At 32.0% G+C, this 19999-nt stretch overlaps 2 protein-coding genes across 2 annotated transcripts; both read right to left on the reverse strand.

The window, feature by feature from the left end:
• Positions 1-2896: 2896 nt before the first annotated feature.
• Positions 2897-5309, reverse strand: LOC114723362 (uncharacterized). Its single transcript, XM_028909557.1, has 3 exons — positions 4750-5309; positions 3415-3767; positions 2897-3038 (listed from the first exon to the last, which is right to left on the reverse strand). Exons 1-2 carry the CDS (start codon positions 5260-5262, stop codon positions 3705-3707), a joined length of 576 nt encoding a protein of 191 aa, XP_028765390.1. The 5' UTR covers positions 5263-5309; the 3' UTR covers positions 2897-3038; positions 3415-3704.
• A 6651-nt stretch (positions 5310-11960) lies between these two features.
• Positions 11961-16832, reverse strand: LOC114723331 (putative disease resistance protein RGA1). The gene is made up of 2 exons (XM_028909526.1): positions 13863-16832; positions 11961-12158 (listed from the first exon to the last, which is right to left on the reverse strand). Exons 1-2 carry the CDS (start codon positions 16830-16832, stop codon positions 11961-11963), a joined length of 3168 nt encoding a protein of 1055 aa, XP_028765359.1.
• Between the last annotated feature and the right edge of the window lie 3167 nt (positions 16833-19999).

Genomic DNA, 19999 nt, shown 5'->3' on the forward strand with positions numbered 1-19999 from the left:
TGATCATATTTATGAAATACATTTAATGGATGTTTTAAACTTCAACTTTTTTCATTTTTTGCCTTGTTAATTACATGTTACTATATTTCTGCATTAATTTTCTTTCACCCATATCTTTTTTCCCCTTTTATTCTCTCTTTCAGCCTCTCTCTCTCTCTAAATAAAGGTATTTTTAAAAGATAGTATGCATTTTTTTTACCTGTTGATTACCCTTAATCAACTTTAACCAATTTTTTTATTTACATAATTTAGTAATCTGTATTTTATATATAGAATTAGAAACTGGCTACTTTAACCATATAAAGTTTGGTTTTCCAAAAAAAAAAAAACCAAAAAACAAAAACAAAAGTAAGCACCCCATTTAGCACATCTACAGGATAAGATTGAGTTCATCAACCAACTCCCACTAACCACACACCTAACTTTGATCAATCCGCCAAAAATAAATTCACTCTAATGGCCATGTATTCAATACTACAGAAATACTAGTACACAAGATAATATGATTATAAAAAGCTCATATTTTATAATTGCACTATTTTTGGTTGATTTCTTTTTAGCTACCCCTTCGAGCTTATTTATAGAATAAAGAGAAGGTATTTTTCATTCTTAATATAAGTTACGTCATTAAATTTATTATGTGAATGTGCTGTTTCATCCCTAATTTATTATTTTAAGATTTATTCTAAGACTTCTCAATTCTCATCCATTCCCTCATATTAGGTGGGAATAAGGCTAGAAAATTAATAAATTTTAATACAAAGTTAATAAGATTTTTAACATCTTTCTTAATTCTAATAAAAAATATTAGAAATGTTATATAAATAGGATAAAAAAAGAAAGAGATAATTGCAATAAAATTTCAAAAAAAAAAAACTATAAAAAGTTCTAATAACAAATGAGAAGTTTTCATTTCTTATCTTAAAACTTGTTATCATAAGTTATTCAGTTGCCATTAAAAAATTTTAGTAATTATTTTTTTTGGTAATTTTATTGCAATTCTTCAATAAAGAAAATACTATACTGTTAATTTTGTGAAAGCAAGGAATTGGAAGTCATTGGCCCTGTTTACCTTGGTTGGTTCCTTCATTCTTGTTGTAATAAATGCGCAAACCTTTTAACATAAAATATCTTCCACACGCCTGTCCCCAATTAACTCTACATTTAATCCTGACTATAGCCCACCTCCACTCTCCCTTGTTTCTAATTCCCACTACAACATCTTTCTTGTCTCTTAAGCTTTCTTCCTTTCCATTTTGGTGACAAGATGCCTACATCCAATATTTCCAAATCTAGTAAAAGAATGTTCCTTCTGTTTTTGTTTGAACATCCATCAAAATATTGTATTTGAAGTAAAATATGTACGTTTACTTCTTATTTTTGTTTTTCTTGCTTTTCTTTCTTTGTTGAGTTTGGAAAAATTTTCTAGAACACCAATGACTTTATGAGCTAGTTGTAATTATCGTTACTTCAAACGAATACTCATTTTATATAATTCAAGATTTTCTTTGGAAGAGTGTTTTGATCTTTTATCTTGTTTTTTTAAACAAAAAATTAGGTGAGTTGGATTCCGAAGATTTTTCCAAAGCTAGAGTATACCTCCAGATCTAAAGAGTGTTTAAAAATCACCCAAAAATAAAGTCCTCACATCAAAAACAGAATTCAAACCACAATTTTGTAACTTATGAACTGACTTATTACCAACTAAATTAACTCTTATTTGTGTGTTCTGATTTTTTTAGGGTACGTACAGTATATGAATAAATGAGATGAAGAATGAGAAAAAGTTGCCTTCTTGGAGAGAGCTTTCTCATTCGGATTCCCATTTCAATTCCTATTTTATACCAAATGGGGCCCTTAAAGCAACCCGGCTTTTCTATTTTTTATTAGTGGAAATCGCAATTTAAGTAGAACATTTAATCAGATGAGATGAGATAAGACTAATAAATTGGAAGGCAGCAATACAACAGACAAAGTAACTTAGGCTATTTTAACAAGAACTAGACACTCACTTCAGCTGTGCATGCATAGAAGAGAGAGCTGTAAAATTTTCCTTCTTTGGGTGAGATAAACAGACTAAAGAAATAATCATTATACTGTATAAAACCAATATCATCTATTGTTATTCCTTCATTTATTCATTATAGTATATTTTTAAAGGCAAATTGACATTTGGATTCCTTGTAAAATATTTATTGACACTTTAGTTTCCTGGACATAAGATCCTTTTGAGATTGACAACTATGACATACTACATTAACTTTTTTTTTATAAAAAAAAAGGTAATAAAAGTAATAAATTGCCTTATAAGGGATCCAAATGTCATTCTCCCTTTTTCAACATCACCATGCATTATAAATACTCTTCCGGTCCTTAATGTAAGACTTAATTTGAGAGTTGATATTAGTCCTATATATAAGACATAGTTTATACATTTATTAATTTTTTTTTCAAATTAACCCTATTGATATTTTTCCAACAACAATCAAGTAGAATAGAGAGGAAGGGAATTAAGAAAGATGATTAGAATGTTTTAGAAAAAATATACCGTATTAACTAATTTAACTAACATACTTAATCTACTTAAATTAGTTAATTGAGTCTTACATTAAGTACCAGAGGAGTAGAAAGTTTCTGGTTCTCTTCTATGGTAATAGATGCAGATGAAAAGTGGAGTCTCCACATGCATGATCAACTTTAAGTAACAGTCAATACCACTCAGATTACAAGCAGGGAATTTTTTGATGTGAAGAAGAAAAAGCATGCAATTATGAAGATCTTGCATGCATCCGAGCATTTTCAGACCAAGAAAAGCAAGCATAATGAAGATACCAGTTAGTAAATCCCATCAGCAAAACAGTAGTCTTGAATTATTGCAGCAATACTGAAAGAAAGATAGAAATGAAAATTCCAGAATATAAAATTTTATTTGTTTCTCAGAAAAAAGTATCCATATACAGAGAAACCCATATCAGAATATACACAAGACCAAAATTACTCAAGCCCTCTGCCTTGAATTATGTCCACCGCGAATGTACCTGAGCACAAGAAGTTGAAACATAAGTTCCTTGAAGAAATTGGCTCTCCCTAATCAGACATCAGATTGTATTAAAGTCACCGAATTTCAATATTTGAATCCTAAGAAGCTTCTCAAACTTCAAACCGTAGTTCAGAAATGGCATTAATAAATAAAGGACCCCTAAAATTTTGATATAGGTTGGCAACATATGAAGTATATTGTATCAATGAATACACAATTTTATTCATAAATCTTCATAACAAATGTGCATCATATTCTGTCTATTTTAAAGTACTTGATCAGTCAATTCATCATCTCAAAATATATCTATATTATCAACCAAAAAAAAAAAAAAAGAACTAAACATAGAACAAAAATCTTTTCAGACTTATTACCTGAATTCCTCACAACCAAATGCTCAGGCCTAGCTTTATCGACTTTAGAAGAAGCTCGATTCTGCAAAATTTTTATGTTGCTGCACTTTTTCGAGTATCTTCTCAACAAATCACTGAAATGCAGGGGCTGTCATAACTACACTAACTCTGCACTATATGAGGAAGGAAAAGACAAACAAGTAGCACACTGCGCCTGTTAATTTATGCTCTCCAAAGATATATGCTATATGATTGGAGAAACCATGATGATCCAACTACAACACAACTTAATTCACCTCCTCTTGCATCATCTACAGAACATATCTCCCAAAATTTTCCTGATTAAGCTGATACCGAAGCTTTCCTGATTGACTCTGCATATGAAATATATTGCAGGATAAATCTTCCAATCAATTGCTTCCATGGTAATAAGTAATTCAAACAGCATGATATGGTATTCAGAAATTGTATCATTTGTATGAAACTATTAATTACATAAAACACCAGAGGTCATCATCCCAACTAAGGAATATCATTCCTAATACAGAAGAAAGAGGAGGGAGACACTCCTAGTGTTAGCACTTGAGAGAACCTCATATAGTAGAAAGATCCGGAATATCTTTGTCTCCATTGAACTTTCAGAGGAAATATCTAAATGAGCTTGATATCAATTTGTGACCCTTTCAGGCCTAAAAAGAAATGTGACCCCTAACCTTGAGGCATAAAATTTATGAGTTCTTTTGACCCATACACCTCTTTAACCTATCTAATTCTATCGCCCGCAAAGGCTTTTTTATCACTCCTTACTCATACTTGACCCCAACATTATGATCACCTGAGAAAAACGCTATAAATACATGAAGCAGTTAGGTAGCTGCATACTAGTGGAAAGCCCTTTCTTCCGTTTGTAAAGTCAAAAAGTAACTTTCCCTTGTTGCATGACAATATAAGAGGACAAAGATAAAACAAAAGCATCCCTAACCAATTATTCAGTGTTTTCAAGTGACTCTACTTAACCACCAAAAGAAAAGGAAAAGATCACATGAAGGAATGGTTGAGAACATGACCCTCCACCAAACCCAAAAAAAAATAACTGCTGAATTTGGCTAATCTAGGCCTTGGTTCTTCCTCCACGATTAAGAACCGCTTTATACCGGACACTAGAGACAGTTCAAACACTATCACCATGACAGGATATATATCGCTGCAAATACAAGTTGATGCACAGTGTTTGCTCAATATATATATTCGATTCAATACCTGCGTAGCTCCATGAGGTTCGCATCGACATATACACTAAATCAATCAAAAATCAAACATAAGACAAAGAAAATGAAAGAATCAGATTAATCAAACCTTGGAAACAGATTCCGCCATGATCACCCCTTCTGGGAAATCATCTGCCTCCCCAGACGGAGCCGCTAAACAATCCGGCGGCGTCTCGAACAGGGACAAAGAGAATTGCTTACGAACAACGCCAACATCAAAATAAATCAACCCAGAACTCGGTATGTCCACGCGAATACCCTTCACCGGAAACCAAAGAAATAGCTCCTGCGCCGTTATCCCAGACAACGCTCCCATCTGTCCATAACTCAAAGTCCCCGTAACGTTTTGTTCGAAATGCAATTCGCTCTCGAATTTGGCATTGCAAGCTTGATCCAGATGCACCCAGAATCGACCTTCTTTGTCAATGTCGAATTCCTTCACACCCTTCGGAAGCAGACCCATGGGGAGTCCATGTTTGCGAAGAACTTCATAGATAGACTTAGCAGAGCTCGAAGCTGCTGCGAATGTGAGAAAGAATGAGAGGCATATTGAAAGTAGAAGAAGAAGAGGAAGAAAACGACTGGTAGAGAAAAGAGCCATTTTTTGAAGCTTAAAGCTTGTCAAAGCATTGGAATTGGGAATTTGCAAGTAGAGAGCTGAGAAAAATGGGTACTTATGGGAGGTTTTAGGATCTAAAAGAAGGAAGAGAAGGAAGGATGAAGAGCAGAGAGAGATGCGAAGGAGGAGGAAGAAAAGGGAGACAATGGTGCCAGCTTGAATACAGGGAGGATTAGGAGAATGATCAATTATTGGTGGTCTGTGGGGTCCTTGGATTTTGCAATCTTCTACCATTTGAACTCATATGCTTGATTAGAATCCTAATGCCCTGTTTGGCTTCATTTCTATTTCTGAATAAAATCTGACTTATATTTTACCGGCTATATGTGGCATTTTTCATTGCACATAATTTTACAATAATTCATATACTAATAATTTTTAAACAATATAATTATTATTTAATATGGTATTGCACTTTTATAAATTTTAGATGGATGATTGTATATGAATATTTTTATATATTAAATTGATAAAATATATTTATGCATTATTTTAGTGCAAAAATGTAATTTTTGTCATTTAACCCTAATACATCTAATTTCATTAAACAAAATTAAAAATGTTGAGTCAAAGAATTATAACATTATAGTTTTTCTGATCTAATCATTTTTATTTTTTAAAATCAAATTCAATGTTTGAGTGTTCGAAAATATACTGTCAACATTACAGCTTATCATATTAACATTTGCTATTATTAAAGCTAACTTTGTAAGATTGAATGACTGAAAATATATTTTATAAAATTAAAGATCAAATTAAAATTTCATATAAAGTTAAATGATAAAAATACCCTTTTACTGATTTTTTAAAATAATTTTAATCTTTTTAAAAAAATACAAAGAAGGTATTGTTGTGAGTAATTTTGTTGACTGATTTAATTGATTAATCATGTTACTGTAATAATTAATAATAATAATTTTCTTATTATTTACTCTTATATCTTATTAGTACTAGTCATCATTTAAATGGAAACAAATCTTTGGCAAAAGATGGAAATAAACCAAGTATTAAGAAAAAATTAAATAAATACATATCTTTTATTTTTAAAATATGGGGGGAAATGAAGTTTTGTTTCAGAAGTTGTTTTGAAACATGTTTTTGACAAACTGCTTCTGGAATTTGAAAATTGAAACCAAATCACAATCAGACACGACGGTTTTAGTTAATATCCGGTAGTTTTTGTTTGACAGGTTCTTATGGAGGATTTTTACCTCAAACTTTTAAGTTAGTTTTTTCAAATCTCTAAAAATGGTAGAAATATTTAGTGTATACTTTTGACCGACGTGCTTCCATTTTATATTACTCATATTAAATATGAATAATATAATCATTTTCTTAAAAACTTTACACTTATGATGACATGATGATATAAGGACAGTCATGTCAAGATCAAGACACACTAATTCCATATATTGAAAAATAAAATAAATTTTTTAGAAGGGAAAATATTTATTCTGACTTCAATATGATTTAAGAGGTCGAACAAATGTTTGGAAGTTCAACTTATGTTTTTGTAAGCTAAGTATTCTTTTATATATATATATATATATATGTATAATTCAGAATATTTTCAAATTATTTTGAATTTGAGATTAATCTCTATTAGGCTAAAAGGGTTAAAATTAAAATATTCCTAAAAAGTATATTTTTTAAGATTCAAACTTGTGTTCTTCTACTTATGAGAAGTGATGCTACCTCATGTAAGGTTAAATATTCTATTAACAATTGTTATGTGGCTTTTAGTATGTAAAAATTATGATAGGCAAAATAAATTAATATACATAATGATATTGTATTATTAATAAGCTGTTGATTGAGTTGGTAAACAATCTCACTCTCATTATTAATATGCCAATATATTATGTTTTATCAACATATAAATCTTGATCAATTCATATGTTCTACCTTTGAGAGAAGAATAAATGTATATATTATATTTAAAAATAGAAAATGACAACACATGATGAGTGTGAACAGAGAATTAATTCATTTATATTATGCATTTACAAAAAAATAAAATAAAATAATGCCAATGTATAATGAAACTTCACTTGCATTTTTTTTCCTTTACCAATTTCCAAATGCATCATAATACATAGTATATTTTTAGAGGTATTTTAGATATGATATATATAAACTTTAACAATGCTCATGAATCGTTTGCTTTCCTTAAAATAAGGTAGGTTAAGGGTTTAAGTGCTGGGAGATGAAAAAACTACATTGAGATTTAAATGCAGGATTTCGTTGACAAGTTTATTTTAATAATAAATATAAAATTTTAATATATTTTTCCCTTAAATTTATGAATTTTTTCCTAACTTATGATCTCCATTAATCACACATATTAAAAAAATATAAGTAACGGGGTAATGAAATGATTAAAGGGGATATTTAAAAAACCCAACATATTTGTTAAGTTTTATGTTGGCTGCCAAGAAACTAACATAATTCTTCTCCTTTATTCGGGTCTGAGATTGGTTACATAGTATAGGCACTGATAAGGAGAGTAAATTGGATAGATTGAAATCCTCCAAATAAAAGTAGATGAAGATCAAAGAGAGCATTTAATGAGTTCATCAAACAAAACTCTTTGGCTAACAACCTATTTAAGGATTTGGTATTGATAAAGTATAATGATATCATGTGACCCATATAACCAATACCACCTAATAAGTTAAAACTTCCTTTTGTTTTAATATTAACTAAAGCACATTTTTAGTTCTTTAATTTTATACAAAGTTTCATTTTGATCCCTTAAGTTTAAAAAATATATTTTTAATCATTTAATCCCAAAATCATGAGTCTTAAATGATAATTTTATGTAGTGATTATGGTTTTTTTAAAATCAAACTTGATATATTAGTACTTAAAAATGTTTTATCAACATTCAAAATCTCAATATCATTATTTTTTTAAGGATTTTATAGTTAAATGACTAAAAATATAACTTTTATAATTAAGGGATAATTTCAAATTTTTTATAAAATTACAATATTAAAATATTTTAATATTTAATATTTATAAATTAGTTATTCATCTCTTATATTCAAGACTAAAAAGAGTGATTTTTTTTTTGGGAAATAAAAAAGGGATCATCCAAACAAGACATATGAGATGAGGTGTAAATCTGTAATTAAGAGAACTATGAGGGCGTTATTCCAGACGAACCCCTAAGCGACGTGATGAGGCTGTGTATTCGGCCACATGGGGGAGGGATGGAGTTCGAAAATAGCAAAGACGGCAACAGTGACTACACGCGCCATAAAGTAGCGTAAAACAACGAATCAGAATCGTGAATATGCATGACCATGAAAGCGACGTCGTTTGGATTTTGCATATGGATGAGTCCCAGGGGCAAGAATATTTGTCATTTTGGGGGTAAGGAACGCGTGACTGTCTAGAAAGGCTGCGTTTGGTGATCCAAAGGGTAGAACCGCCCATAATCGGATTAAATTGCCACATGTGGGCGATTTTGACCACAGATCCAAACATGGACTCATTATTATTCCTCTAATTTTATTTTCCTGATTTTAAACTGAAAAGAAAGAATCAATTTTTGGAATAATAATTTTTACCAAAGTCCACGCAATAGACAGGATTCGTATGGCGTGACAATGATTGTGATTTTATGGAATACACAATCATTATAGTTTTGTCTTGTCTAATTTAATACACAATTATGTAGAGTCTCGTATTTTAATTAATTTATTGGGTCCGTTTAATTATTAACACACATAATTTTATGTAATTATATATCTTTTTTTTTTTGCTGCCAGCCTAATTATATATCAAATACTCCTCCGGTTCTTAATATAAGACCCATTTAACTAATTTGGTTAGATTAAAGAAGTTAGGTAAGTTAGTTAATTATAAGAAAAGTGACGCATTTTTTCCAAAATACCATAATTATCTTTCTTAATACCCCTCTCCCTCTTCTACTTGATTATGGTTGAGAGAGTATTTATAGGGTAATTTAGAGAAAATTGATAAATATAAGAAATGGGTCTTATATTTAGGACCAAAACCAACTCAAGAATTGGATCCTATATTAAGGACCGGAGGAGTATATAACAAGCTTTATTATACATACCTGATTTATAAATAATTCTTTACTTTTGCTTAATGGTTTATACGGAAAATTGTTTAAAAAATGATTTCCAATTTTTGATTAGAAAGAATTACCTCGTTCTAATTTTATTTGATGTCCTTTTTTCTTTGCCACAAATTTTATTTGACGTCCTTAAAGCAAAGAAAAAAGAAAATCAAATACATAGAATTTACTTAAACTTTGCACCCTTTTTGCAGCACATCTATATCAATCTCATTTAGAATTTCATATTAAACATATCAAATTTTAGATATAGGTGGATAATATTCAATGGTTATCATATTTTTTTTTTGCCAGCAATAATTAGTACATTTATTATTTTCCAACAGAATCTTATGTATGTGAACTTTACTTTTCATGTAAACTAGATGTGTATCGAGTTAGAGATGGAAAAAAGTGATAATCCTTTCATCCTTAACTATAAGTGCCTTTTTTATTTATTTACCATCCCAGAAAATATTTTAGGCTAATTGATATCTAAAACATTTTTATTTCTTTCAGTCCTTCCATTAAATTTTTTAAATTTTTACAAGAAGAGAGTCATGGGATGTTAATCATTTATTAGGACACATGAAATATGCTTCTTTGGTCTTATTTATAAAATAAAGAGACAAGATTTTTTTGGATCCTATTTATAAGTCATCAGTCACCTTGTTAAATTTTTAATATGAATATACTATTTTGCCCTTCATTTATTATAGTATAGATAGTTACTCTTCTGGTTCTATTTATAGGACTTCTAACATACTACACCTTTAAAAAAAACTTAAATTATATTAACTCTTCTTTAAAATATAGTAACTTTTTAACTTTATTTCTATTTAATATATACACCTTTAAAAAAAATTATTTACACTATAATAAATGAAAGAAAAAATAATATATTTACATTAAAAATTTAATGAGATGAGCTATAAATATGACTAAAAAAAATCTCTCTCTGCCTTATAAATAAGAATAAATGTTTTTTTTTTGGAAAGATGTATATTAAATAGAGATAAAGTTACAAAGTTATTATATTTTAATAGAGAGTCAATACAATTTAAGATTTTTTCTAATTTAGTGGGGTATTCTTTAATTATTTCTAGAACTTTCTAAAGAGTTGTAATTAGAATTGATTCTTATGTTCCTGAACTGCACAAGTTTACTATAAAATTCCAACGAAGAGTTAGCTAATAAATGTTTGGAAGAAAATGAATCCAAATTTGCCGTCCTATACATAAGATAAAATTATATAGGTTTCTTCTTTACCAAAATAAACTCCAATTGGTGTTTACCAAGTCAACCCTGAATCAAAAAACAAAAATCTATCCAATTATTTAGGTATTGGGTCAATATATATAATCTTATCATTAATGAAGGGGCACATAACTATAGGTTAATAAATAAATAAATAGATGTATACGACAACTTGTTCATTCACCTAATTAAGCAAAATAATGTCAAATCATGCATTCTATTAGTATAGAATACAGTTGTTCGGAGTAATTCATGTTAATTATGATTATTAATCATGTTGAAAATGTAGTAAGAACTTGCTGGCAAATGATCATGACTTATTTTACAAGTGTACTAACATTATTAGGACCCAATATTCTGTCAAAGTAGCTATAAAGTTAATATGCATATATACTTCTGTTTATGTGTCAATAATAATCGTGATCTAGCTAGTAACATTGATGATATACAGTTAGAGTGAAAAGAGACATATGCTCATGTAAAACTAACGAGACAATTTAATACTTATCTGGTCTTTAATGTAGAACCCATTTAGAGAGTTAATATTGACTTTATATATAAGATTTATTTCATATGTTTATCAATTTTTTTTTAAATTAACCCTGCTGATATTTTCTTAGCAATAATTAAGTAGAAAGGAAGGAGAGAATTAAAAAAAAAATGATTAGAGTGATCTAAAAAAAAAGTATCATATTGGGACCAGAGAGGAGTATAACAAGTACAACTTTGCAAATTGATACTCTTGTTCTAGATAAGGCAGGGGATAAAAAGAAAGTACCCTTTGTCCCCCCCCCCCCCAAAAATACAGGAGCTATTTTGAGCTAATTTGGATTGATAAAAAAAGTTAGGTAAATTAATTAATTATAACAATTGTTAATCTCTTGAAAATAATCCTGTATAACATTATATTATTTATTAATCCAAATGTGTTGATGTGTCATTAAAATTTTCTGCAAGCTACTCTTTTACTAATAGTTTGCAATGTAGGTTATACAGCTCAAATTCAGAGAGTCTTTGGTTTGTTAAATATCAAAGCCAAAAAAAAAATGCTTATTTACCTCTAATCTATTACTGTATAAAACAAAGTACAAATGACATTAGATTTAACGTGGAAAACTCCCTAACATCCAGGGAAAAAAACCACAGGACCAATTCTAAGAAATTCCACTGCATCAAAAATCATTACAATATTCTTAGGAATAATGCACATTAAGAAAAGACAAATATATCATCTAAACATGAACGTAGATTAGCCTCATGCGTAAATTAGGCTTTTATGGGAAGCATGTACGTATATTATAGTTCAATAACTAAATGAAGATTATGGAAAAGATCAAGAGGGTGAGACCCGCAGTTTATTGTCATTTGGCTTCAATCTTCCGAAGGCAAATTGCTGGTTCTCTGCTATGAATGTATATTGAGAGAAAGATCTATCAGATTTGATATCTGCTGCAATGGCTTCGCTGCACACAAATCTGCATAATTTGTTGAGCCCAATGAACCTTTCATTCATCTGAGACCAGCGACTCAACTATCAACAAAGGGATAAATGGAAAAAGCAAAACAAAAGGATATTCTAATCAGACACATTGAAACTGTAGACGAACTCAATAAATATGAGATGTTTTTTCCCCCGTTTGGAGCTCAAAATATCTAGGCTTTCAAACTAGAACAGCCAGCGATATAATTCATTTGCAACTGAATTCAAATTCAGAGTAGGAATGTAATTTCCTTATCACATTCATCCAATTTTGAAATTGAGCAACAAACTAAAATCAATTAAGAATAAGAAGACATGGTGATCTAATTTGTAACCCAATTTTTCATATTTCAACTCAATGAGAAAATAACTTGCTTAAAATGCAGTAGTCATAACTCGCAAGATCAACCTGAATATCTTGACCTGGAATTTAAATTTGTAAGAGATAGTAATTAATCAGTGTTAAATGATAATAATAAGGGACACAACAAACTATTATTACAGCTATAGGCTTAACACATCTGTTAAAATACTTTAATCTTTTTCTTGGTACCCCTTAAAAAACTTTAATCCTTTCCTGCTTGTTTGGTTTTTTAACCCTCTTCAACATTCAACCCATTTAAGAAGCCTTGCCTTCATAAAATGGATCAAATATGTGCTCGTATGAATAAACTCAGGTGTCTAACAGGTTTTCCTCTTACTTTGAGGGTGTTTGGTTAAACAAAAAGGCACTTTAAAAAGATGCTTTCACAAAAGTCACATATTTACTTTATATACCAGAGAAACACTTTTAAAATTATAGTTTGATTTCTAACCAAATGCCCTCAAATCATGTCAAATTGAAAACCCGCCAAGTTAAAAAATAATTAGAAGATCATAATTCCTTTTATTGTAAATAAATATGACTAAAACTGACGAATTTAAATCAAAACCATGAAATCATGATCACTGAGTAAGAAAAATATCGAAATTAACTAAAGTAGCAGGGGAAGCGTCAAATTTGAAGTAGGCTGGAGCACCTTTCAATTGTTATCTAATTTTCGTGTAAACAGAGCAAATGCAACTAATCATCAAGTAATACATTGCCTGTCTGAATGTTTTCAAAGTTTTATAATCCTTGTAACTGGACATAACCTGATTTAGTTGGCGAATACGACAGTGAGCATCAAGCGAAGTACCTTGTTTTAAAGAGTCAGTGAACAGAGCATGTTCTGCGAGGCCTTATTCTCTTGGAAACAAAGGTCAGCTGCAATGAAACGTTAATTAGTAAGAGGAGTGGAGTTTAACAACTTGGAAACATTCCAGTACTGAATTCTTGCATGAAGGTGAAAACAAGTGGGGTAGTATTTCTTTATTTTAAATAAAGTAGTTATAGATATCATACAAGGTGCTTTTGTTTTAACGACATAATAGTTACTCATGAGTATACCTTTAGATGTATGCAATGAGGAGTTAGATTTGATGCCCGTTGATCCGTACATGTGGAATGTGGGCAATTTTTGGCCACTCTGCTCCTTTCTCTCTCTTGCATCTTTCCTTTAAAAGTGGAGAAGCTTGACCCAGCCGTAGCGTTTGTAAATTAGTGAGGCAACACATTCTTTCAGGAAACGACTCCAACTTTTTACAGAACTGAATGTGGATAAATCGAAGCGATGGGAGATCACAAATCCAGTCCGGTAAAACCTTGAGGTCATGACAAGAAGTAAATTCGATTTTTTGGAGAGAATGTAGGCAACAAAGGTCTTGGCATTTTACATTATAATCCTCATCACCATACCATGAACCAAGGATGCCAACAGTGAATGCTTCAAGTGCAGAAGATAGATTTCGCATATGATGAAATGGTTTCTCTAGACTTGAAAAATCGGCAATCGAAAGATGTTTAAGAGAGGAGAGATTTTGCATCCATTCCTCTGGTAATGCTTCCATGTCTATCCCTTCAATGTGAAGAGACTTAAGCATGGAGAGAGAAGGGGTCATATCATCTGATGTTGATGGCCCAATTGTGCTCATATTTAATGTGTCTACCAATGGCTTTGTGCTAGAGTCAATTAATTCCAGATGGCTCACGAGATTTGGAAAAGTAGGCATGCAACTTAGGTTTGGGCATGCATCAATTTGTAAAGATGAAAGACGTGAAAATGGAGGTAGTGAATGATGCCACCCATTATCTCTTGTAGTTCGGACATTATCCTCCCTTTGCCACCCCCTCAAACTTCCACAGCACTCAATTTTTAATTCATCCAAAGATGGGAAGAAGTAAGTTGAAGAGGAACGTCCCTTATAATATATGCACTCCAATTTATGCATGAACTTGATGTGAAGAGTCTTGAGACAAACAAGTCCTTCCAATGGTGGCAAGTATTGACAAGTTCTCATACTGGAGAGCTTCAATTCAACTAGATTTGTACACGACAAAAGCCATCGGGAAAGGCATCCTCCCGGGTACTTTTCTATTATCAAAGCCTTCAAATTTTGATGAGGGCGGAGATTTTTCAATAATCTTGTAGCATCATTGTTTTTCATCTCTGGATGGTCTCCCCATTTTAGGGTCAAGGAAATGAGGTTTTTCTTTGCTATCAAATTAACATCCCCAGACTCTTCCTCCACATCCATCACTGAACCAAGTTTCTCAATGACTAACTTACCTCTAAGGTTTAGTTCTTTTAATTCATTCAATTTGGCCTTCTTTGTCACTTTATCATCACTACCGACTATGAAATGTGACAACCTTTGCATGGTAGTCATCCTGTCTAACCCGATGGGCATCCCAGCTTCAAAGGCCTTGCAACCTTTTATATCAAGTTGGCGCAAATTTATCAACTTTGTGATAATATCTCCAGAAAATTTAAGATGGCCACACCAATTCAATATCAATGCTTGCAAATGGACTAGGCTGCTTATACTTTCGGGCAAGCAAGTCAACTGAGAACAAAAGGAGAGATTAAGATACCTCAAATGGCTCATTTTACCTATTGATTTAGGCAAATCTCTCATCCCACCATGCAATGATAAATTCAGACTACGTAAGCGTTTGAACTCAAAAAAATCGGACGGATTCCTTTCACCTTTTCTATTTATTTCAAGAAAAGTTCTCAATCTACTTGGATCCAGCATTTTCAATGAATCAAGGGAGTTGTTTTTCTCAAAAGAAGCATGGATAGGACACCTCGCAAGATTTTTTCTCCCCTCAACATGTAGGCAATAATCAGAGGTAGCAACTGATTGGGACAAGTCGTGCATCAAATCATGCATTTTAAAATATTTTATTTCACCTAATTCATCCATCTCAATGTCTTGCAAAAACGATTTCATCGACAAAATACGAACATACTCTTCACCAACGTCTTCAAGACATTGATTGTTCTCATCTTTGTTTTCAAGGAAGCCTTGTGCCATCCACAAGTCAATCAATTCATCCTTTCCATATTTCCTACCTTTTGGGTATAAAGAACAATAAGCAAAACACTGTTTTAATTCAATTGCCAAATTGTCATAACTCAACTTTAAAATTGGCATAACTGAATTCTCATTTACAAGTGTATTCCAAAAGTCACCTTCCAAGATTGCTTCCCAATCACTTTCCAAAGATTTTGATCGCAACAACCTTCCCATAACTCTTATTCCCAGTGGAACACCGGCACATTTTTCCGCAATTTTTTGGCCAATACACTCAAGATTTTGGGTCATCATTTTACCTTGGTCAAATGCCAATCTTTTCAACAAACTCCAAGATTGGTCATTTTTTAATCCTTCCAAAAGATATGGCATTTTTACATCCATTACATTGCTTACTCCTTGATTGCGTGTAGTCACTAAAATCTTACTACCTTGGGCACCACACATCAAATAATTTTTCAAATGCAGCCACTTTTCGGGATCCTCATTCCACACGTCATCAAGGACTAACAAATATCTTTGGCCATTCAAATTCTCTTGAAGTTTATTTTGAAGTAACTGTAATTGTTGATCGTCCTCTTTTTTGTTAAGTAATGATTCTACTATCTTTCTCACAAGAAATTTCACATCAAAGTCTTCAGAAACACACACCCACATTCGCTTGTTGAAAAAACGTTGCACGTCGGCATCATTGAACACCAACTGAGCAAGAGCAGTTTTGCCCAAGCCCCCAATGCCGACAATAGAAACCAAGGAAACATTTTGATCGCCATTAGGATTGAACAACAAATCAATTATGTCCTTCTTGTTTCCCTCCCTACCAACCACATCCTCTTGGAGCACAAAAGAACTAGTTTCCCTCCAGTTACTCTTTTCACGCTTCTTTTCAACAACTCTTCGATCTAAATTCAACTTTGACATAGTTTCAGCAACATCGTTAAATTGCGCTCTAATCTTTCTAATGTTGCGAGCAATTTTGCCGCGTAAAGCAACTGGGTTGGAGCATGAGAAGAAGTCACGTACCTTTCCCTTTCCCTTTCCTTTTCCGTCCCTCATGCGCAGCAAATGTTGATCGTGGATCTCATCAAGCAAGTCATCTGCTTCATAAAGCACTTGTTTGAGTTTGGTTATCCAGCGCTGGATGAGTTGTTCAGTGTGCTGCTTCTGGTCAGCATCAGCGAGCACAGCTTTAATGTCTTCAATAGTTTCCTTCAGCCAATCAATCTCTCTCTCCACCCCATAGATGGAAGCAATCTCTCTGAAGGCTGCTGAAGCCAACGTGTTGATGAGACTTGTAGCCACACCATATGGGATTTGTTCCGCCATCCTTCCAAGACACAAAGAGAGACTCTGGTGTTTGAGGATCAGATCTTGTAAGTGAGAAAGTTCGAAGACTATGTTCTGACACTTTATCCATGTAGAAGAAACAAGGCCATGTTTTATTATTATTATTATTATTAGTATTAGCATTATTCAGGAAAAAGAAGGCCACAATTTTCAAAACTTGACAGAATGACAGTATCTTTTGAGAATGTCAAAGAATTATGAAAAAAATTATCCAAAAAAATTATTATTAAAAAACCTTAATAACAATTAAACAGCATGTAATAATAAGTTTTAAAGTAAAAAATAATAACTTTTAACTTATTAATATGACTTTTTAATAATTTTTTTTTTGAGACCTTCTTATAATACTTTCAAGAATTATTGTGCATGTCTGACTTTTCAAGATCTACTATTCCCATATTTTAATAAATAAAAAATTCAAACTTGAAAATTATCATTACTTGTTAAATACACAGTTACACACACAAACACACTAAATTAATCAATGCAAGAAAGCAATTTGTGAAGTAACGTTGTTCTTCGCTAACACTGACAATGGATACCATGAATTTAGTAACTAGGCAGTACCTTTTGAGAACTTTTTGTTTTTTTGGCCCACAATCTTTTGAAAATATATCCTTTCAAACATTATCAATTTTACCTCTCGTTTGTAACAAATTGATAATACCAATATATGCATACAAAATCCCTCTAGTAAAGTTGGTTAACTTTTTTCACATATCAAAAAATAAAAGTTTAGTTATTAAACATACCTGAAGTAATAATTTTTTTTTTTACTCCTAAAAAATGTTGAAGTTACTTTTAACGTTAAATTAATTATCTTTCCTCTCTCCCCTATATTTAATAGGGTTAAAAGTAAAAAAATTACATTAATTATTTTAACATCTTATATTTTGGATTATAATTTTTTTTTGTAACTAATCTTTTATATTATGAATTGGAGAGAGTATTATAAAAATCTGATTGTGACAGCATGATGACTCAACCACACAAGGCACCAACAAAATAAATATCAACACAACTTATAAATGGGAAAATTCCACTTAGTCCCCGAAGAAGAAACTTAATTTCCAATAGTCCCATAAGATTTTGAAACTTCATTCCATCCCTTTTGACAAAATTAAATTAAATATTATAGGTGGAGAGACAATTATGCCCTTACATTATTTTTTTCTTCCAAAAAAAAAAGATCAACCCACCACAGTTTCAGCAATCGGCCACCAGAATACCAGTGGTCGGATCTCCAATATTTTTTAAATAAGGTGGCTAGGGATTTGACCGGTTAGGGGCCATCTAAGCTCTGGTTGGCTGATCTTTTTTTGAAGGAAAAAAAATACAAGGGCATAATTGTTTTTCTCTTTAATATTTAATTTAATTTTGGTAGGGGTGGAATGAAGTTTCACAATCTTATGAGGGCAATTGGAAATTAGGTGTTAAGTGTCTTCAAGGGCACTAAGTGAAGTTTTCCCCTTGGGAATTGGTCTTTGCATTTTCACAGACGAAGATGATACAACATCGAATATAAAAGGGTTTTGCAAACACCTGAAAACTATTAAATCATTATTAGTTTGACTTGGTGTCACGTCAAGGTTAGATGCATTTAATTCATTGTCACCTAGGAAGCTTTTCTTATGTGTCAGGGTGGCCTTGGCATAAAAAGATGGAAGTCAAAGCCTTGCTTGCAAAATATATTTAGTGTTTGTTAGCACCTGCAACAAGGACTCCTTACCCAAATGTATTTCTGAGAAAGACGAAGGAATACGATCTATAGAATCCCAGATGTGGAAAAATATTAGCAGTGTTAAAGTGTTAATCCTTGATAATCTAGGATGGAAATTGGGAAATGGTTCACAAATCAACCTCTTACAGCTGCCTCCGGTGGCTTTTGCAGTGTGTCCGCCCATTGACAATAATATTAGTGGTTGACTTGTTACTACACGATCAAAGATGTTGGAATGTGAGACTTCTCAGGCTCCTTCAATAGAAACATAGTAAAAGAGATTCTTTACAGCCCATTTTTAGTGCTCCAGTGTCGTGATGAATTAATATGGACAAGTAATTGTAGTGGTAAATACTCAGTGGCAAATGGGTACAAAACTCTGGTAAGTACTCATCTTGCTTCTGATAATTCCTAGGAGATAATCAATAAATTTCATCTCCTCCCTCCTATTGCTTTAATTTGTTCATTTGGAAGCTCTTGTACCATGCCACACCTGTCAAAGATATCATGATTAGACATCATATAAATATGGATCCTAATTTTCTAGTTGGCTGCCCAACGGTTGAAACCAGAGAACACTTGTTTCTACTTTGTCCATGGTCTAGAGCTATATGGTTTGGATCACATTTATCCTTTAAATTTGATACTGATCAAACAATTTCTGTGGATGTGTGGCTACATAATTCACTCTCACGTGTAGATAAGGTGTTTGGCAAGTTCATATGTCTGGTTTTATATTACATCCTGTATTTTAGAAATGAATGCCTTTTCAGAGATGCACGTATTGACCCAAGCCAGGTTCTTTCTGTTATATATGCTGCCAATACAATAGGTAGTCAATGGCACCATATGGATCAACAACAAAGAACTCCTAAGACTCCTAAACCTCAGTTGTAGGATATAATTATGGGGACTAGTTGGACAATAATAGTTCATACGATAAAAATTCACAACGCCAAGTCTCCCATGAGGATCGAAATTAAGATCTTTTACCAAGGGGAGCTCTTTCGTACATTCTCTTGCGATAAAGGTAATTATCTAAATTGGTTTATTCATCTATCTGCATTAAGGCGAGCTAGTAAAACAGGCTATTATCTCCTCGCCTACATCCCATGCTTTGCACATCCACTCTACAACTGACAACCTGATCAAATTGCTTCAGCAGTAACTAAGTATCCAACATCATAATAATGTCCTTTTGGAAGGCTATTTATGCCTAATTAGGATGTTTAGGTCCTGCTCTTATGGTTAGGCAGTTTTTCTTGGAAATTGCCTAACGTCGAAACGCCCATGAAGTGACGTCGCCAATGCCCTCTTAAAGCTGGCCTTTCAACCATGTGAGGTACCGACCCATATAATTCTGCAATTAATTAATCAAAAGAAAGCTCATATATAATGACATAATGGAAGGACCAACTATTAATTA

Source organism: Neltuma alba, unplaced genomic scaffold, assembly GCF_004799145.2.
Source record: "Neltuma alba isolate B1F8T4 unplaced genomic scaffold, ASM479914v2 tig00012135_pilon, whole genome shotgun sequence".
NCBI lineage: Eukaryota > Viridiplantae > Streptophyta > Magnoliopsida > Fabales > Fabaceae > Neltuma > Neltuma alba.

Bases quoted from the DNA above. Each gene is read 5' to 3' on its own strand.
- LOC114723362 (XM_028909557.1), bottom strand. From the start codon at position 5,262: ATGGCTCTTTTCTCTACCAGTCGTTTTCTTCCTCTTCTTCTTCTACTT. The intron at 3,768-4,749 runs GTTTGATTAATC...TTTCATATGCAG, and splicing joins TGGCGGAATCTGTTTCCAAG to AGTCAATCAGGAAAGCTTCG.
- LOC114723331 (XM_028909526.1), bottom strand. From the start codon at position 16,832: ATGGCGGAACAAATCCCATATGGTGTGGCTACAAGTCTCATCAACACG. The intron at 12,159-13,862 runs GTAAAATGCCAA...CTTTGTTGATAG, and splicing joins ATGGTGATGAGGATTATAAT to TTGAGTCGCTGGTCTCAGAT.